The 20,898-nt window shown below is 48.5% G+C and overlaps 1 protein-coding gene across 2 annotated transcripts in view; it reads right to left on the bottom strand.

The window, feature by feature from the left end:
- The window catches only part of COPG2 (COPI coat complex subunit gamma 2), a 36,576-nt gene that overhangs the window by 2,055 nt on the left and 13,623 nt on the right, over positions 1-20,898 (bottom strand). For both annotated transcript variants that reach the window (XM_071734250.1, XM_071734251.1), the window contains 13 exons: positions 20,330-20,397; positions 17,783-17,971; positions 16,893-16,988; positions 15,494-15,737; positions 13,890-13,965; positions 11,429-11,532; positions 10,471-10,596; positions 9,066-9,128; positions 8,812-8,951; positions 7,111-7,282; positions 4,772-4,869; positions 744-882; positions 331-429 (listed from right to left, as the gene is read on the bottom strand). In XM_071734250.1, coding sequence (XP_071590351.1) covers positions 331-429; positions 744-882; positions 4,772-4,869; positions 7,111-7,282; positions 8,812-8,951; positions 9,066-9,128; positions 10,471-10,596; positions 11,429-11,532; positions 13,890-13,965; positions 15,494-15,737; positions 16,893-16,988; positions 17,783-17,971; positions 20,330-20,397 — 1,614 coding nt within the window. The remainder of the gene's footprint in view (positions 1-330; positions 430-743; positions 883-4,771; positions 4,870-7,110; positions 7,283-8,811; positions 8,952-9,065; positions 9,129-10,470; positions 10,597-11,428; positions 11,533-13,889; positions 13,966-15,493; positions 15,738-16,892; positions 16,989-17,782; positions 17,972-20,329; positions 20,398-20,898) is intronic.

The raw sequence follows: 20,898 nt of genomic DNA, 5'->3' as shown, positions 1-20,898 counted from the left end.
ACAAGGATTCAGGATGTGACTTTAGTGACAGGAATTTGAAAATAAGATGGTCCTAAGGGACCTCTTCCTGAGGTAAAGACAGGCAAGGGATTTAGTTGGGTGTCTGCTCTGGAAGTTCTCCAGAGGATTCACTGCCATTCCCATGAGGAGAACATCTCTGTTCTGAGAGACACAGCCCAAAGTATCCCAAAACCAGGAGGCTGCATTCAATTTCCTGCTTCACTTCAACTTTCAGTAGAGAAAAAAACCTCTCAAAACAAGCAGAGTCTCCCAACCTGCTTCCCTTCAGTTGTGGGGACAGGAAAACATTGGAGTTCCAGGAATACTCACCAGCCAAGTAGAGAGTGTGAGAGTTTTTGTTCTCTGGCACTTTATCTGACCTCTCACAGGGCTGCATGCCCAGGAAGGTGATGATGTTATTGACAGCTTCTGCAGTCAGAGATTGGAGAAAGAAAATTACCCCCAAGCTGCTTCTGAGAACTTGTGATTAAAACCCACTGCCTCAGCACCCTGCTGGCTGAACCATTCCCATGATTATCTTTGGTGCAGCCTAAGAACACAGCCCTCCCTCCAGCAGTGCCACATTTCCACCCTCTATAATCCCCAAAATCCTTGTTGCTGGGCCATGTCACCTTGGAAGGCACCAAATTCTCCTCCTGCCACACTAAATAAATCCCCCAGCCTGGGAGATTTCCTGGGCTTGCTCTGTGGGGTCACCAAGAAATGAGGAGAAGTGATCTCACCATCAAGGGTTTTAATGGAACTAAGGGCAAAGGTTTCTTCTTTCTCAAAATCCTCTCCCACTTCTTCCCAGGCAGCTGCAAAGTTGGGCTTTAAAACCTTCTGGATGTGGTCAGACACAGTCACCTCCAGATCTTCCAGCTGAGAGAAAAAACAAGGGGGATTTTCAGCAGCAGAAGGATTTTTCAGCAAGGGGGATTTTTCAGTTGCAGAAAGGATCCTAAGTTTAGAAAGAAAAGATCTGGAGGAAACAGCAAGGATTTTGCCCAGACAGCTCTGGAATGTCTGGGTTTGGTTTCAGGGGAAGCACATAATAAATAAAAACATCTTCAAAAGCAAAGAGGAAAAGCAGGATTTATGGTGGTCTTGACAGAAAAACATGAGTGAGGCCAAAGGAGAGCAGAAAATGGGGGAATTGGTTTGGGAGTCAAAGGTGATTCTGGCTCTCACTGGGGATCTGAGGAGAGAGGATCTCAGAGTCCAGAAGGTTTTTCTTCCTCCAAGCCCCAAAGACCCCACTTTCCTGGGCTATGACTTCTGTTTCAGTGATTGGTAACACAAATGCAATAAAAAGATATAATATAAATGATTAAGGTGTGTATGTAATAGAAATCAAAAAATAGAAAAAATATAGGAAATATAGAAAAAAAGAAAAATAGAAAAAAAAAAGAAAAATAGAAAAAAAAAGAAAAATAGAAAAAAAAAGAAAAATAGAAAAAAAAAGAAAAATAGAAAAAAAATAGAAAAAAAAAGAAAAATAGAAAAAAAAATAGAAAAAAAAAGAAAAATAGAAAAAAAATAGAAAAAAAAAGAAAAATAGAAAAAAAAATAGAAAAAAAAAGAAAAATAGAAAAAAAAATAGAAAAAAAAAGAAAAATAGAAAAAAAAATAGAAAAAAAAGAAAAATAGAAAAAAAAATAGAAAAAAAGAAAAAAAATAGGAAAAAAAATAATAGAAAAATAGAAAAATAGAAAAATAGAAAAATAGAAAAATAGAAAAATAGAAAAATAGAAAAATAGAAAAATAGAAAAATAGAAAAATAGAAAAAAATAGAAAAAAATAGAAAAAAATAGAAAAAATAGAAAAAAATAGAAAAAAATAGAAAAAAATAGAAAAAAATAGAAAAAAATAGAAAAAAATAGAAAAAAATAGAAAAAAATAGAAAAAAATAGAAAAAATAGAAAAAAATAGAAAAATAGCCCAGTTTCTGTGAAGTCTCATGCATTTTGATCATGCAGTCTAAATTCCCTCTCTGTGCCAACACAGCTTTTAATGCTACAAAGAAACTCCAACTCTCACAGTACCAGTTTCACAATACTTTCTGTGCAAAGTCCCAGGTGCTTAGCTCTGAACTCCACACTGTGGCTGGGTGGTGGTAGCACCAGCCCAGTGTACAGGGTGTAAAGTGTATCTAAGGAGAGGCCTCTTTCCAGAAGAGTCTAGTCAAGAATCATAGAATCCTAGAATCCTAGAATCCTAGAATCCTAGGGGTTGGAAGGGACCTGGAAAGATCATCTAGTCCAACCCCCCCTGCCAGAGCAGGGCCCCCTAGAGTACATCCCCTAGGAACGTGTCCAGGTGGGTTTTGAATGTCTCCAGTGAAGGAGACTCCACAACCCCCCTGGGCAGCCTGTTCCAGGGCTCTGTCACCCTTACAGTAAAAAAATTTTTTCTGATATTCAACTTGAACCTCCTATGCTCCAATTTACACCCATTACCCCTTGTCCTATCACTGGTCACCACTGAGAAAAGCCTAACTCCATCTCCCTGACACTCACCCCTTACATATTTGAAAACATTGATGAGGTCACCCCTCAGTCTCCTTTTCTCCAAACTAAAGAGACCCAGCTCCCTCAGCCTTTCCTCATAAGGGAGATGTTCCACTCCCTTAATCATCTCAGTAGCTCTGTGCTGGACTCTTTCAAGCACTTCCCTGTCCTTCTTGAACTGAGGGGCCCAGAACTGGACACAATACTCCAGGTGTGGCCTCACCAATGCAGAATAGAGGGGGAGGAGAACCTCTCTTGACCTACTAACCACCCCCTTTCTAATGCACCCCAGGATGCCATTGGCCTTCTTGGCCACAAGGGCACATTGCTGGCTCATGGGCATCTTCTTGTCTACCAGGACCCCCAGGTCTCTTTCACCTCCACTGCTCTCCAGCAGCTCAGCCCCCAACCTATACTGGGACATCGTGTTGTTCTTCCCCAAATGCAAAACTCTACACTTCCCCTTGTTGAATTTCATCATGTTTCTCCCTGCCCAACTCTCCAGCCTGCCTAAGGCCTCTTTCCAGAAGAGTCTAGTCAAGAAGTTGAGTCAAGTTGCCCCAAGGCTCTCTTCCTCCAAACTAGATGAGAAAGAGGAGGAGGAGTTAGAAGAAAACCCAGTAAGATGGTAGAAGGGGTCAAACTTGTATGGAAGTGTCTGAACTCACTCGAGCCATTGCCTCTCTGTCTCCAGTCCCTAAATTGGAGGTCCAAGGTCTCATCTCAGTCCTCTGAGATGCCTGCTGCATCTCTCTCTTCAGTGCTGTCACATACCCATGTTTGTAGGTCATTATTGTCTGGTTTTCATTCCAGTGGATTTAGAGGCTCTCACTTCACACTAACAGGGTCTCAGAGAGGCCCATATGATGCATTATTCATAATTGAATTTCATCATACGAACACAGGAAAAAAAAATGAGAGAGGAAAATAGAGAGGAAAAATAGAGAGGAAAAATAGAGAGGAAAAATAGAGAGGAAAAATAGAGAGGAAAAATAGAGAGGAAAAATAGAGAGGAAAAATAGAGAGGAAAAACAGAGAGGAAAAACAGAGAGGAAAAACAGAGAGGAAAAACAGAGAGGAAAAACAGAGAGGAAAAACAGAGAGGAAAAACAGAGAGGAAAAACAGAGAGGAAAAACAGAGAGGAAAAACAGAGAGGAAAAACAGAGAGGAAAAACAGAGAGGAAAAACAGAGAGGAAAAACAGAGAGGAAAAACAGAGAGGAAAAACAGAGAGGAAAAACAGAGAGGAAAAACAGAGAGGAAAAACAGAGAGGAAAAACAGAGAGGAAAAACAGAGAGGAAAAACAGAGAGGAAAAACAGAGAGGAAAAACAGAGAGGAAAAACAGAGAGGAAAAACAGAGAGGAAAAACAGAGAGAAAAAATAGAGAGAAAAAATAGAGAGAAAAAATAGAGAGAAAAAATAGAGAGAAAAATAGAGAGAAAAATAGAGAGAAAAATAGAGAGAAAAATAGAGAGAAAAATAGAGAGAAAAATAGAGAGAAAAATAGAGAGGAAAAATAGAGAGAAAAATAGAGAGAAAAATAGAGAGAAAAATAGAGAGAAAAATAGAGAGAAAAATAGAGAGGAAAAATAGAGAGGAAAAATAGAGAGAAAAATAGAGAGAAAAATAGAGAGAAAAATAGAGAGAAAAATAGAGAGAAAAATAGAGAGAAAAATAGAGAGAAAAATAGAGAGAAAAATAGAGAGAAAAATAGAGAGAAAAATAGAGAGAAAAAATAGACAGAAAAATAGAAAAATAGACAGAAAAATAGACAGAAAAATAGACAGAAAAATAGACAGAAAAATAGACAGAAAAATAGACAGAAAAATAGACAGAAAAATAGACAGAAAAATAGACAGAAAAATAGACAGAAAAATAGACAGAAAAATAGACAGAAAAATAGACAGAAAAATAGACAGAAAAATAGACAGAAAAATAGACAGAAAAAATGCTTTCTAATAATTACAGTGCTTGAGGTGGAAAGATTGGGGCTCAGTTCTCAAAAGGCAATGGGAATTATTCCTTTCTCCCTGTCAGTCCCCACAGATCCTGTCCCCACAAGGCACTAAAACTGAATTATTGGCAAAAATCAAGGTCTGAGGGCAGGATTTCAAGTTCCATGCTGCCATATTTTGGCTTTTTTTTTCAGGCAGGCTTGTTGTTCTCTCCCACTGGCTTCTGAAGGGAAAACCAGTGACTCCAGTTTGTACCCAGAATTAGTGATAGAAAGAAACAAACCCAGGACAGTCCTGAACTTACCACATATTCATCATCATAACCATCATCCTCTGGCAGCCCTGTGTTTGGGTCACAGTCTCTAACAGTGAATTTCATGGTGCAACTGAAGGTACAAGCAACTGGGGAGGAGAAGGAAGGAAAAGTTAGTGCTGGAATTTCTTCTTCTTGAGCCTTCAGTTCTCAAAAAGAGGCTGGGAAAAATGTCCATGAGCTTTGCCCCCATAAAACAGGACGTGGTCATGGTCAGAACTTTTTAAACTTCACACAAAGTTGCTCCCCACACTCCACAAGATGAAAGCCAAGAGGATTCTGGGGGATGAAAATGGCAGGAAAGAGCCAGATGCAGTTCACAACCTGGAGAAATTCTGCAAGGGTTCCTGACAACTGGATTATGATCCAGAAGAACAGCTGAAGGGATTCAAACTGCTTCTAATATTCTCTGGGATTAAAGTGATAACCAAGAGATCCTCCCTGCTGAGAGACCAGCTGCAGGCCCAGCAGGGATTCTTTGAAGGGTGAATAATAAAAGTGAGAAAAAGAAGTTTTATATCCAAGAAAATCCCTCATTCCTAGATTTCACAGTTGTTTGTAATTCACAGTGGTTTGCAATTCTCTAAAGAGGGGAAAAAATGCATTAATCAGACATGTAGAGGCCTCAGCTACACATTTTTTGGTGCTGTTTGTATTTTCCTTTTACTTATTTACTAATCCTGGAATACCAACCATCATCCAGCTTTTCCAACGTGCTCCTTTCATGGATTCAAGGCAGTAAATTCAGCTTCCTCTACTCCCTGCCTGCTCTCCAGTCCTCTTTAACATCCATCCCATTATTGATAACCTGATACCACCAAGAAGCTAAAAAGTGTCTCTACTGTTTTGCACAAACACAGGTTTCTACATAAAAAACTGGAGATGTGAAACACAAGAAAGAATCAGAGAATCCTAAAATGTCAGGGGTGGGAAGGGAGGTCTGGAGATGCCCCAGAGCAACCCCCCTGCCCCAGCAGGATCCCCCAGGGAACACATCCTGTTGGACTGGGGCATCTCCAGAGCTCCCTTCCAACCCTTCACATTTTTTGCTTCCATGAAATCCCCATCCCTGGAGGTAGGAAAAATCCAAGTGGCACTTTGGGACGTGGTTTAGTGGTGGGGTTGGGTTGGGAGTTGATGACCTTAAGAGGTCTTTCCCAGCCTTAATGATTCTGTGTCAACCCCTGTGGTTTGTAGCTCCTCTCATGGTGATTTTTATGGTCACCACCACGTTTTACACCACGAGGACATCACTGGGAGCCTGCAGGCTGTGGGGCAGCAAAATCCCAGATCCCAACCCAGACCTTCAGCACTAAATGTCTTCAGGTCCTTCAGTTCCTGCTGAATGGGCTGTTCCAACCATCTGGGGAACCATTTGGGGCTCCCTCAGCCTCACCCTCAACAAGTTTCTCCTGCTCATGCTGAGCTGGAACTTCCTCTCTTCTCCCTTCAACCCATTCTTCCTTGGCCTCTCCCTGGCCACCCCCAAAAAGAGATTGGCCCCTTCCTCTTGCCCCCCACCCCTCAGCTCTTGATGGACATTCAGCAGATCCCCTCTCAGCCTTCTCTTCTCCAGCCTCAACAGCCCCAGGCCTCTCACTCTTTCTTCCCAGCACAGATGCTCAAGTCCCTTCCTCACCCTCCCAGCTCTCCCTTGGCCTCTCTCCAGTAGATCCCAGTCTCTCCTCAACTGGGGAGCCTCAGACTGGAGCCAGGATTCCAGCTCTGGTCTCCCCAGGGCAGAGCAGAGGAGGAGGAGGAGGAGGAGGAGGAGGAGGAGGAGGAGGAGGAGAACCTCCCTGGATCTGCTGGACACACTTTTCCTGATGCCCCCAGGACACCATTGGCCCTCTTGGCCCCAAGGGCACATTGCTGACCCCTGGAGAATTCCCTGTCCCCCAGGACTCCAAGGGCTTTCTCCATGGAGCTGCTTCCCAGCAGGACACCCCCAGCTCTGTACTGGGGGTTGGGGTTATTCCTCCCCAGATGCAGAACTCCACACTTGGGCCTTCCTGAACTTCAGGAGGTTCCCCAGGCTCTGTAGCCTGTCCAGACCTGGTTGGAGAGCAGCACAACCTTCTGCTCCATCAGCCACCCCTCCCAGCTTCCTCTCATCACCAAACCTGCTGAAGGTTCACTCCCTCCCCTCATCCACATCACCAGTGAAGATCCTGAACAAAACTGGACCTGAGTATTGATCCCTGGGGAACACCAGGGCAGAAACAGGCTTAGAACCTCAGTGTACACTCACCACACCCTAAATATTCTCTGTTCTCCAATAAATTCTTTGGAGGGATGTGGGTGCAGGACTTCTCCCTCCCAGTAGGTACCTGCAGTGGGGTCATCCTGGGGGATCTGGACAAGGGTGTAGCACATGGCTGGCTGGTTGTAGGGCAGGGTGGGGGCTGGGATGCAGCAGATGACATCGTAAGCATCCGATGGCTCCATCTGCACAGTGACTCTCTCCAGGAGTTGATCATTTAATGTGTTTGTGCAATCAAACTGCAGGAGAAGAAATTGGAGAGGATTTGGTACATGGAATTGTTTCTTGTCTAGATTTTTTTTCCCCCTAAGTCAGCTACAATCCTCCTCAGCAGACAGCAGATCACTCACTGCTTGACAGAGGAAGTGGGGGGAGAAGTGGGCACCTGTAAACTCCATGGAGTTCACCAAGGGCAAGTGCAAGGGTCTGCACCTGGGTCAGGGCAATCCCATGGAAAATACAGGTTGGGAGGAGAAAGGATTGAGGACAGCCCTGAGGAGAAGGATTTGGGGGTGGGGGTGTCCCAGAAGCCCAACATGAGCCCTCAGTGTGTGCTGACAGCCCAGAAACCAAGCAGGTCCTGGGCTGCATCCAAAGAAGCAGAGACAGAAAGTCAAGGGAGGGGATTCTCCCCCTCTGCTCTGCTCTGCTGAGACCCCACCTGGAGCTCTGTGTCCAGTTGTGGAGTCCCCAAGAGCAGAAGGACACAGAGCTCCTGGAAGGTGTCCAGAGCAGAGCCACTCAAATGCTCAGAGGGCTGAGCAGCTCCCTGGGAAGCCAGGCTGAGGGATTGGGGTTGTTCAGCCTGGAGAAGAGGAGGCTCCCAGGTGAGCTCAGAGCAACCTTCCAATATCTGAAGGGGCTCCAAGAAAGCTGGGGGAGGGCTTTGGACACGGGGGGGTAGGGAGAGGAGAAGGGAAATGGGTTAAAACTTGGAGAGAAAGGGGAGATTGAGGTTGGAGATGGGGAGGAAATTCTGGAATTTGAGGGTGGGGAGAGCCTGGCCCAGGTTGTCCAAGGAAGTGGTGGCTGCCCCATCCCTGCCATCCACATTCAGGCAATGAAAATCATTACAGAAGCCACTAAACCTCTGTCTTCAAAGGTTACAGGGTGAAGAGCAAAAGCTTCTCCAGGAGAAACTGAAATGGCAGATCAAAATAAAGCCCTGGAGTCAATACTGGGGAGCTGGGTAAGACCAGCACCTCCCAGTACCAACTGGTATTTTATGGTGCTTCTTATGCTCCAGGGAATGATACCAGTGAAGAGTGGATGCTCTGTGAGTGCCCTGCAGTGTGTTTGGAAATCAGGTTGGACATGAGGAGGAAATTCTTGAATTTGAGGGTGGGGAGAGCCTGGCCCAGGTTGTCCAAGGAAGTTGTGGCTGCCCCATCCCTGGCAGTGTCTCAGGTCAGGTTGGATGGGGCTTGGAGCCCCCTGGGCTGGTGGGAGGTGTCCCTGCCCATGCAGGGGTTGGGACTGGATCAGCTTTGAGCTCCCTTCCAACCCAAACCATTCCAGGATCCTGTGGCCTTTGCTCCAGCCTGCTGTTCTCACTGAACAGCTTTTCTCTCCAATTTTAGTTGAATTCCTTCAACAAATGGAATCATAACCCCCATTCCTTTTCTTTTTTCATGGCACACACCCTCTTAACTCTGCCTTGCAACTCCCTTCAGAGAGAAGAGTGTTCTCCAACACTATTTAACCTATTCCCAGGCACTAGGAAAAGCCACCTCCTGCTGCACCCTGACAGAAATGTGCAAGTTCTTACCTGGAAAACAATGTGATTTGTGAAGATGTGTTTAATGCAACGCACAAAATATTCTGTTTCTGCTTCTGTGAGCTGCACTGCTTCTGAAGATTTGAATAAGGGACCCAAGCTCTTGAACTCTGGAATGGCTGCCAGTTGTTCTGCACAGAAAAGCAAAGATGACAGACAGTGAGAGGCTTGTTCACTGCTCCTCTCTGACCTCTGGCAATTCTCCTCAAGATTCAAGCACTGGAGACTCAGATTTTCTCTCTTACCTTGGAAGATATCCTGGCGTGAAGGTGCAACCTTCTCAGGCTTGCTGGTCACCAGGGCAATCTCTGGGGGGGAAAAAACCAAAGATATTTTGTTCTGAGTGACACCATGCAGGAGTTTTAAATGCAGTTTTATCTGACAGAATGTCAGGGGTGGGAAGGGAGGTGTGGAGATGCCCCAGTGCAACCCCCCTGCCCCAGCAGGGGGACAGAAAGTAAACAATGGTTTGTAACAGGACCAGGGAAAAAAAACAGTTACCTATCCATGCTAAGTACATTTATATAAAATATAAACATATAGAATGTCTTTGTTTATGTAAAAATATATAACTATCATATATATCCAGGGATGGTGACTTCACCACTGCCCTGAGCAGCCTGGACCAAGCCCTCACAACCCTTTCCAAGAAGAAATTGTTCCCAAGCTCCAATCTAAACCTCCCCAGGAGCAACCTGAGGCCATTTCCTCTCATTCTATTGTTTGTTACTTGGGAGCAGAGACCAAATCTCCAGGCTCCAACCTCCTCAGAAGTTCTCCAGAACCTTCTTCTTCTGCTCCAGACCCTTAGAATTATAGAACCACAGAGTGTCAGGGGTGGGAAGGGAGGTGTGGAGATGCCCCAGTGCAACCCCCCTGCCCCAGCAGGATCCCCCAGGGCAGCCCACACAGGAACACATCCAGGGGGGTTTGGAAAGGCTCCAGAGAAGGAGACTCCACAACCTCTCTGGGCAGCCTGGGCCAGGGCTCCCTCAGCCTCACCCTCAACAAGTTTCTCCTGCTCATGCTGAGCTGGAACTTCCTCTCTTCTCCCTTCAACCCATTCTTCCTTGGCCTCTCCCTGGCCACCCCCAAAAAGAGAAAATATATAGAGAAAAATGCTATCCAATCTGAACCTCCCCTGGGACAACTTGGACCCATTTCCTCTTGTCCCAAGGGAGAAGAGGCCAACCCCCACCTCCCCACAACCTCTTTCCAGGTATTTGTAGAGAGCAATGAGCTCTCCCCTCAGCCTCCTCTTCTCCAGGTAGAAGAGCCCCAGCTCCTTCAGCCTCTCCTCCCAAAACCTCTTCTCCAGACCCTCAACCAGCCCAGTTGCCCTCCTCTTCACCCTCCCCAGACCCTCCATGTCCTTCCTATCCTGTGGCACCCAAAACTCCACAGAGCACTCGAGGTGCAGCCTCCCCAGAGCTGAGTTCAGGGTAAAATCACTCCCCTGGTCCCACTGCTCCTGATACAGGTCAGGAAGCTCTTTGTTTTCTTGACCAGCTGGGCACACTGTTGGTTGATGTTCAGCTGGAATGACCCTACCAGGATGGCAGCCAGTTCACAGACTTCTAAGTGTTATTACAACAACCTGGATGCTTCCAGCCTTGCCTACAAGTTATTGAAATGAAGCCTGAGTGGTACCTGGTTTCTGCTCAAAGACTGGGGCAGTTGCCAGTGGAACTGTTTTCATATCAAAAGGTTTCTCAGAAGGTTCCAGTGTGTACTGGTGAAGGGCTTTCTCCATCCCAGGAACAGAGACAGTCAGCCCTGCAAAGCAGAAGCAGAAAAAATTCAGTTATAACAGCAGGGATTGTCAGAAATCTACAGGCAAGGTGAACAGGGGGAATTTTGGGTTGTCCACTGCACCACAAGCAGTAACAACCCAGAGTCTGAAAAATCTGTGCTTCAGCTGCCTCCCTCTTGAGATAGAAAGAAGGAAAATTATTTGAAGAGCTCTGCTCTGTAGCCTCTCTGTTGGTTCAGGCTGGCAAGAAAAAACTTCTTGTGAGGAGCTGAGTTTACAGCTAGACAGATACAGTTTGGTTTTGGATAATTAAAAAAAATGATAAAAGCACTGTGATTTGTTCAGTAAACACAAACACTGAGTACTTTCAATGTACTGGCCAGAAAAAAAAAAAAAACCTGCTCTGATGATGACACAGAAAGTTTCCAAGGAGAGTACTGCAGTCTGAGTATTTTACTCAAGGAAAGTCCTTCTGCAGTACTCCTAAGAGTGTATGGAGCAGGCTGCTTGCATGAACTTGCAACCCCAGACCAAAAATCATTTTTAAAACCAACCTGGCAACAAGATCTCCCAGTCTGTAGGGGAGAAGATGGAAGAAAGGTGAAGAAAGTTGTGCCAGCTGAAGGAAGAGGCAATGATGTAAAAAAACCCACCCCTGCTCCTTCCCATATTTTGCTAAAATTGCCACAGAGCTGCAGGACTTTGCAGAAAAGAACTCAGGTGAGGAAGAACACACAGCTCTGTCCTTTCTGCTTCTTCTGACCCAAGTTAACATTCCAGAAAGTGATTCTTAGAGGAAAAAAAACCAAAACAACCCAACCCATGGAGCAGCTCAGGCTTCTTTCTGTCACTGACCATTAAAAATATAGGCAGCATTGAGAGAAATCTGTCTCTGCTGCAGCACATTCAAGTAGAAGGTTGCTCGGTCCCGAACTTCGTCGTCGCTGTCCATCATGCACCTGGGGTGGGGAAGGAGGAGAGAGGAGTCAGACAGCTCAGGACATCAGGAGAGCTGGGAATGACACTCAGGAGATTGCAGTTGGTACTGGAAGAATAATCTGAGCTCCCTCAATAGATTTGCAAATTTAGAAAAGAAAAAAAAAAGAAACCAAAACCCCAAAAGCAAACAACGAAGTGTTAGCGCCAACCGTAGGGATTGAAGTTTCCAAGCAAGAGGCAGGAGGATGAAAGGAGATGAGAAAATAAAAAATATATATAAATACATATATAAAAAAAATTTATATACATATATATATACACACACATATATATATAAAAATATATAAGTAATAAATATATATATAAACACCTGCATTTTAGAAACATAGAATCACAAAATGGGTTGGAAGGGACCTCAAAGCTCATCCAGTCCCAACCCCTGCATGGGCAGGGACACCTCCCACCAGCCCAGGGGGCTCCAAGCCCCATCCAACCTGACCTGAGACACTGCCAGGGATCAGTGGGGCAGCCACAGCTTCTGGGGGCAACCTGGGCAACCTGGGGCTCAGCACCCTCACCCCAAACAATTTCTCCCTCCCTCCATCCCCAAGAAACAGAATCCTGGAATGGTTTGGGTTGGAAGAGAACTGAAAGCTCAGCTCATTCCAACCCCTCTGCCATGGGCAGGGACACCTCCCTCCCAGATTGCTCCAAGCCCCATCCAACCTGGCTTTGAACACTGCCAGGGATGGGGCAGAGACTCTTTTCCTGGGCAACCTGGTTCTAAAGCTCAGCACCCTCACCCCAAACAATTTCTCCCTCCCTCCCTCCCTCCCTCCCTGCCCAAGATCTCCTCTCCATCTCCCCTCTCCCAGCTGGAAACCCTTCCCCCTCGGAGGGTCCCATCCCTCCAGGCCCTTGTCCCAAGTCCCTCCCCAGCTTTCCTGGAGCCCCTTCAGGCACTGGAAGCTGCTCTGAGGTCTCCCTGAACCCTTTTCTTTAAAGCAGCCTCATCTTCCAGCAGCACTTTAATGAGCACAGTGTCTGTTACCTTCAGGCTTCTCCTGAAGAGCTTTGGGAATTTCACAAAACCATGGAATGGTTTGGGTTGGAAGGGACCTCAAAGCTCATCCAGTTCCAACCCCTGCATAGGCAGGGACCCCTCCCCCAGCCCAGGGGGCTCCAAGCCCCATCCAACCTGACCTGAGACACTGCCAGGGATGGGGCAGCCACAACTTCCTTGGACAACCACAGCAATGGACCTCAGGAAGGCTTTTGACACTGTCTCCCATAACATCCTCATGAGCAAGCTCAGGGAATGTGGGATAAGAGGATGGACAGTGAGATGGATTAAGAACAAGGTGCACGTTGCCCAGAGAGGGGTGCAGAGCCCAGCTGGAGACCTGGAATTACTCCAGGGACCTGTGCTGGGTCCAACATCTTTATCAGGGACCCTGATGAAGGGACAGTTCTTCTCAGCAAGATGATTATTTAGAAAATTGGGAGGTCTGGCTGATTGACCTGAAGGCTCTGCAACCATTCAGCAAGATTTGGACAGACTGGAGAGCTGGGCCCAGAAGGACCTCATGAGGTTCAACAAGAATAGGGGAGAGTCCTGAAATGCACCAGTACAGGTCCTGAGGTGACCTGCTGGGAAGCAGCTCCATGGAGAAAGCCCTTGGAGTCCTGGGGGACAGGGAATTCTCCAGGGGTCAGCAATGTGCCCTTGGGGCCAAGAGGGCCAATGGTGTCCTGGGGGCATCAGGAAAAGTGTGTCCAGCAGATCCAGGAGGTTCTCCTCCTCCTCCTCCTCCTCCTCCTCTGCTCTGCTCTGCCCTGGGGAGACCAGAGCTGGAATCCTGGCTCCAGTTTGGGGCTCCCCAGTTGAGGAGAGACTGGGATCTACTGGAGAGAGGCCAAGGGAGAGGTGGGAGGGTGAGGAAGGGACTTGAGCATCTGTGCTGGGAAGAAAGAGTGAGAGGCCTGGGGCTGTTGAGGCTGGAGAAGAGAAGGCTGAGAGGGGATCTGCTGAATGTCCATCAAGAGCTGAGGGGTGGGGGGCAAGAGGAAGGGGCCAATCTCTTTTTGGGGGTGGCCAGGGAGAGGCCAAGGAAGAATGGGTTGAAGGGAGAAGAGAGGAAGTTCCAGCTCAGCATGAGCAGGAGAAACTTGTTGAGGGTGAGGCTGAGGGAGCCCTGGCCCAGGCTGCCCAGAGAGGTTGTGGAGTCTCCTTCTCTGGAGCCTTTCCAAACCCCCCTGGATGTGTTCTGTGTGGGCTGCCCTGGGGGATCCTGCTGGGGCAGGGGGGTTGCACTGGGGCATCTCCACACCTCCCTTCCCACCCCAAACACTCTGTGGTTCTGGGATAACCACTCACCTCTGCAAAAGCACCAAAATGCTGGGAAGAAGACTCTCATTCTGGGCACCAAACTTGGCCAGTGCACTTACAGCAGCTGGAGAAAACAAACACAGAGATGTCAAGAGGTGCTCAAGATACATGCAAAGACATTTTCAAGAGTCATAAGATGATTAAGGTTGGAAAGACACCTCTCCAGGTCACTTCCAATCCTAACACTCTTGTCATTTCTGTGAACACCAATGAGTTCAACCATCAGCCCAACACCACCACACCAACTTAACCATGTCCTAAAGTGCCACAGCCACACATTTTCTGAACACCTGCAGGGATGTGGAATCCACCACCTCCTGACTTTGGGGATTATTCCAAAGGACTAGGAGCTAATGCCAAGCTCATGAAACTTGGTAAGACCAAAAGACAGGTCCTGCACCTGGATCAGGGCAATTCCCAGCAGGAATCCAGGCTGGGTGGAGAATGGGTGGAGAGCAGCCCTGAGGAGAAGGACTTGGGGGTGTGGGGTGAGGAGAAGCTCAAGAGAGGCATCAAACCCCCCATGTCCTGGGCTGCATCCCCAGCAGTGTGAGCAGCAGGGCCAGGGAGGGGATTGTCCCCCTCTGCTGGGCTTTGGGGAGCCCCCCCTGGGGTAAAGCTGTGTCCAGCTCTGGGGTCCCCAGCAGCAGAAGGACACGGAGCTGTTGGAGCCAGTGCAGAGGAGGCCCTGGAGCTGCTGGGAGGGCTGGAGCAGCTCTGCTCTGGAGCCAGGCTGAGAGAGTTGGGGGTGTTGAGGCTGGAGAAGAGAAGGATCCCATGGGGAGACCTTAGAGCACCTTCCAGTGCCTGGAGGGGCTCCAGGAAAGCTGGGGAGGGACTTGGGACAAGGGCCTGGAGGGATGGGACCCTCCGAGGGGGAAGGGTTTCCAGCTGGGAGAGGGGAGATGGAGAGGAGATCTTGGGCAGGGAGGGAGGGAGGGAGGGAGAAATTGTTTGGGGTGAGGGTGCTGAGCTTTAGAACCAGGTTGCCCAGGAAAAGAGTCTCTGCCCCATCCCTGGCAGTGTTCAAAGCCAGGTTGGATGGGGCTTGGAGCAATCTGGGAGGGAGGTGTCCCTGCCCATGGCAGGGGGGTTGGAATGAGCTGAGCTTTCAGTTCTCTTCCAACCCAAACCATTCCAGGATTCTGTTTCTTGGGGAGGGAGGGAAGGAGAAATTGTTTGGGGTGAGGGTGCTGAGCCCCTGGGTGCCCAGGTTGCCCCCAGAAGCTGTGGCTGCCCCATCCCTGGCAGTGTCTCAGGTCAGGTTGGATGGGGCTTGGAGCCCCCTGGGCTGGTGGGAGGTGTCCCTGCCCATGCAGGGGGTTGGGACTGGATGAGCTTTAAGGTCTCTCCCAACCCATTCCATGATTCTGTGCTATGATTCCTTATGCTGTGCAAAGCAGGAGGAGCAAATGCTGATGCTGAGGTGCTATGAGTTTAATCCCACTTCAGGACAACATCAGAGCTGAGTCACAGCTCCTCACAGTGCCTGCAGAGCACCCAGTGCCTCCCACCCTCACAACTCAGCTTCTACCCTGAGATTTCCAGCAGAACTGAGAGAAGAAAAGGTCAAAAGTTTGAGCTGAACTTACCAGCCCTGACAGCCTCATTCTCCAGCACCACTCTGTTGAAGATGAAACGAATGTACTTGGAGGGGGATGGGGTCCTGGGCCCCTCTTTCCCCAGGAGGTGGAGGATCTTTGTGGCCAGGACAGTGTGCTCACAGTCCTCAATGAACTCGCAGAGGTGAGCCAAGCCTGACTCCTTGCTCTCAGGGTTCTCCTCAATGATGCTGATGATACAATCCACAATGGCTCTCTTGTACTCAAAGCCACCCTGGGAAAGGAAAATCAAGGACAGTGACCCCTGGCAGGCAGAGCTCAGCCACAGCACTGCTCAGTTCCCCTCATGCTTCAATTACCTCTTTTCATTGGGGAAAAAAAAAAAAAAGAAGTGCACAAAGAGAAAAGAAAGAAAGTGTGTTGGATGATCTACCAGGAGGTCCCCAGGTCCTCCTGACACATCACCTGAGCATCAGGTTTTGATGGATCACCCCCAAATTCATCAGGACATTCCCTACAGGTCTGACCCATGAGACCCAGGTAATTTGTCCCCCTCTGCTGGGCTCTGGGGAGCCCCCCCTGGGGTAAAGCTGTGTCCAGCTCTGGGGTCCCCAGCAGCAGAAGGACACGGAGCTGGTGGAGCCAGTGCAGAGGAGGCCCTGGAGCTGCTGGGAGGGCTGGAGCAGCTCTGCTCTGGAGCCAGGCTGAGAGAGTTGGGGGTGTTGAGGCTGGAGAAGAGAAGGATCCCATGGGGAGACCTTAGAGCACCTTCCAGTGCCTGAAGGGGCTCCAGGAAAGCTGGGGAGGGACTTGGGACAAGGGCCTGGAGGGATGGGACCCTCCGAGGGGGAAGGGTTTCCAGCTGGGAGAGGGGAGATGGAGAGGAGATCTTGGGCAGGGAGGGAGGGAGGAAGGAAGAAATTGTTTGGGGTGAGGGTGCTGAGCTTTAGAACCAGGTTGCCCAGGAAAAGAGTCTCTGCCCCATCCCTGGCAGTGTTCAAAGCCAGGTTGGATGGGGCTTGGAGCAATCTGGGAGGGAGGTGTCCCTGCCCATGGCAGGGGGGTTGGAATGAGCTGAGCTTTCAGTTCTCTTCCAACCCAAACCATTCCAGGATTCTCTTTCTTGGGCAGGGAGGGAGGGAGAAATTGTTTGGGGTGAGGGTGCTGAGCCCCTGGGTGCCCAGGTTGCCCCCAGAAGCTGTGGCTGCCCCACTGATCCCTGGCAGTGTCTCAGGTCAGGTTGGATGGGGCCTGGAGCCCCCTGGGCTGGAGGGAGGTGTCCCTGCCCATGCAGGGGGGGAGGGTTTGAACCTCTTTAAGGTCCCTTCCAACCTCATCATTGCTTTGTAACCAGTGAAAAAAAGAGACCCCTCCTATCATCTATCAGAGCTCTCAGTCAGGAAGTACACAAAGAGATTTTCAGACATACATCATCCCTGAGCATGTTGGAGAGGAAGGTCATCATCACACTGTGCTTCCGAGGGTATTTCTGGCACAAAGCACTGATAGCCTGGACCACCACCACCTGCAGAACAACAGAGAAGGATATGAGTCACAAACATTTATTTTTCTATGAAAAATACAGGGTTATTGTCTCAATTTGTCCCCTTTACATGTTAACTTTGTGCATGAGAAAGATGAACTCAGGTGGTGAACTCTCAGCATCTGGTAAGAACCCTGTGCTGCAAGACCCAGCTCTGCTAGAGGGACTCTAATTAGGATGGACTGTATGAATTCCAAATGAATTTCCCCAGCCCAGTGATGATCCTGTGCTAATTCTGACTTAACTGATTACATTTTGCCATTTAAACTCTTTACAGTTTCAACTTGTCTAATACTTACTTCCTTTTCTCATAAAAACAAGTTAAGATCACACTAGTGGAAAATGATTTGATGCTTTCAAGGCAACTCCATGGTGTAAAAAGGTTCAGGTACCATCCTGAACCAAGCTCTTACCTGAGTTCACAGTGACTAAACCTGATAAATTAGGCAGAAACTCACAGTTCCCACTGCTTCCTAACTAGATACCACACTCAAGTGCTATGGACTCAAGCAGAACACTTCAAATCTCCTTTCCTCTCCAAAAAGGGCAGCCAGAAATTCAGCAAAACACTTTTATCCTTTCTTGGAGTGGTGGGAAGAAACAACACAGGATATTTGAAGCTGAAAAACAGGATTAAACCTTCTAAATTTGAAGCTGGTTTTGCTGTTATCAAACTGAGGTGACGCTTAACAAGTAGGGGGGAAAAAAAACTTCCCAAAAACAAGAATGGGAGAAAAACCTGCAGCTGGCAAGAGCAGAGGCCTCCACTGCCACACCTTAAACTCATCTGATATTTCTGAGACGAAGGAAGAGATCTGTTTCATGAGCCTGTCCACACTGCTCTCACTGCCTGTCTTCAGCAGGGTGGTGATGGCCAAGGTGGCGATGCTGCGGTTGGAGTCGGTGATGAGGTTCTCCAGGTCCAGGTTGCAGGCAGTGACTGCAGATGGGTGCTTCATGGCCACCTGGAAGAACACGAAGCCCAATTAGAATCCAAATCATTAACACAAGCTGGCTGGGTGCTCTGGAGCTCAGAAATCCAACCCTGTCCTGGGAGGAAGCAAGAAAAGCGTGGCAAGATCAGGAGAGGGGATTCTCCCCCTCTACTATTCTCTTGTGGGACCTCCAGCTCCAATCCTGCATCCAGGTCTGGGGTTCCCAGCAAAAGGAGGACATGGATCTGTTGGGATGAGTCCAGAGGAGGCCACAAAGATGATCCAGGGGCTGGAGCAGCTCTGCCATGAGGAGAAACTGGGATTATTCTGCATGGAGAAGACTCCAGAGGGACCTCAGAGCTCTTCAAAGCCCAACAGCACCAGGACTGCAGCTGCTGGGGTTTAATTTCACAGCTGCTCCTCCAAACCATCTCCTTTTTTCTGCTCCTCCTACTGAAAGCATCTTGTAACTCCTCAGCATGGCCAAGCTGGGTACAGAGAGGGTTGAGAGCAGCCCAGGAGAGGAGGATTTGGGGGTGTTGGTTGGTGAGAAGCTCAACGTGAGCCAGCAGTGTGCTCCTGGAGCTCAGAAATCCAACCCTGTCCTGGGATGCATCCAGAGGAGCAGGGCCAGCAGATCAGGAGAGGGGATTCCCAGCCTCTGCTCTGCTCTTGGGAGACCCCCAGCTCCAATCCTGCCTCCAGGTCTGGTGTCCCCAGCAGAAGAAGGACATGGATCTGTTGGGATGAGTCCAGAGGAGGCCACAAAGATGATCCAGGGGCTGGAGCAGCTCTGCCATGAGGAGAGGCTGAGGAGCTGGGAGTGTTGAGACTCCAGGGGGACCTTAGAGCTGCCCCCCAATCCCTGAAGGGAACCTCCAGGAAGGCTGCAGAGGGACTTTTCAGAAGAGTGTCCAGTGCTAGGAGAAGGGGAAATGGTTTGAAAGTGCAGGAGAAGAGGTTCAGCCTGGAGCTTAGGAAGAAGTTCTTCAGGAGGAGGGTGCTGAGACTCTGGAACAGATTGCCCAGAGAAGTTGTGGCTGCCCCCTCCCTGGAGGTGTTCAAGGCCAGGTTGGATGAGGCTTGGAGCAACCTGGGCTGGGTGAGAGGTGTCCCTGGGCATGGAGCTTGGAGGAGATGAGCTCTGAGCTCCCTTCCCACCTCAGCCCTCTAGGAACATCCTGCAACTCAAACCTTTCAACATGGCAAGAACTCAAGACCTTTCTTTATCTTTTCAAGCACTGCTGTGTTCCACAGAATTGTGACTAAACCTACACCACATGACTGCTGAGAGGACTCAATCAACCCTCAGGCTCTTTTCTTTCAGAGTTTCAAAGGAACTTTAAGCTACAGCTCATGGGTTTGACAGTCACAAACTGCTTCAGGCTTCAAAATCAGAAGGTTAATTCCTTCTCACACATCCTATTTGCTCTTTTTGCAGTATTAAATATCTGAGACTGTTTCCTTCTAGCTGGGAGCTCAGGAGTTCTCCAACTGTAGCTTGTTACAGCCCCGTGGCCCAGAAATGAGCAAACAGAGCTTGAACATGGAAAAGATTTGTGTCACACCAGGATATGGAAAAGCCAATTCTCCAGCATGGAATAGTTCCAAACACAATAATGACAAGAGCAGTCACTCTGCTGGAGGGAATTATCATAGAATCATAGACTGGCTGGGTTGGAAGGGACCTCAGAGATCATCAAGTCCAACCCTTGATCCACTCCCACTGCAGTTCCCAGCCCATGGCACTGAGTGCCACATCCAGGCTCTTTGGAAATATCTCCAGGGATGGAGAATCCACCCCTTCCCTGGGCAGCCCATTCCAATGGCTGATCACCCTCTCCAGAAAGAAATTCTTTCTAATGTCCAACCTAAACCTCCCCTGGCACAACTTGAGACCTCTTGTGCCCTCTTGTCTTGCTGAGAGTTGCCTGGGAAAAGAGCCCAACCCCCCCCTGGCTCCAACCTCCTTTCAGGGAGTTGGAGAGAGTGATGAGGTCTCCCCTGAGCCTCCTCTTCTCCAGCCTCAACACCCCCAGCTCCCTCAGCCTCTCCTCACAGGATCTGTGCTGGATCCCTTCCCCAGCCCAGTTGCCTCCTTTGGACCTGCTCCAGCACCTCAATCTCCTTCCTGAGCTGAGGGGCCCAGAACTGGACACAGGACTCAAGCTGTGGCCTCCCCAGAGCTGAGCACAGGGGCAGAATCCCTTCCCTGGACCTGCTGGCCACGCTGTTCCTGAGCCAGCCCAGGATGCCATTGGCCTTCTTGGCCACCTGGGCACACTGCTGGCTCCTGTCCAGCTTCCTGGCAATCCATCAGGCACTGAGCTCTCGCTGCCTCTGGTGCTGAAGGGGTTTCCATTTGGTTGGGGTTTGGGAAGCACTCACTTTATTGAGGGTCCGTACAGCCGCGTATCTCAGGACAGGTTTGGGAGAACTACAGAAGAGCTGCAGCACTGGAAATGAGAACAACAACAACAAAAATTACCAAGAGAAATAACTCACAACAAAATGGTACAGAATAGAGAGTGTTTAACAAAAAATAAACTGGCTCCCAGGACTACAACCCTGGGCACCAGTAATGCCTTGGGAGCAGGAGGTGAGAGAACTCCTGACCACAGCAGGTGAGGAAAGGGAAACTCCTTTGTGTCAACACTTTTGATACTGAGAGGTGCAAAGATTTCAGTGAAGATTCACCCCAGGGGAAAAACAGACTTGGTTTGTTTCAGAGAAAGAGTGGAAAGTCTCTGACTCTGAATGTTCCTGCAGCTGTATTCGTAATTTATCACCAGCTTTCAGCAGGAAGTTAAAAATAAACTCCTGGTTTTCATCCTCTATCAGTAAGAGGAGGTTTGTGCAGTCACCTGTGGCACAGCTGTGCTACCAGGTTCTTTATCTTCTCTCCCACCCCACTTCCCTGCAGCTGGGAGAAAACAAGGATCTTCCCCTTTGTCCAA

The sequence above is a fragment of the Heliangelus exortis genome, chromosome 1 (genome assembly GCF_036169615.1).
Source record: "Heliangelus exortis chromosome 1, bHelExo1.hap1, whole genome shotgun sequence".
NCBI lineage: Eukaryota > Metazoa > Chordata > Aves > Apodiformes > Trochilidae > Heliangelus > Heliangelus exortis.
The sequence above is the reverse complement of the archived record's forward strand: the minus strand, read 5'-3'. Positions and strand labels throughout refer to the sequence as shown.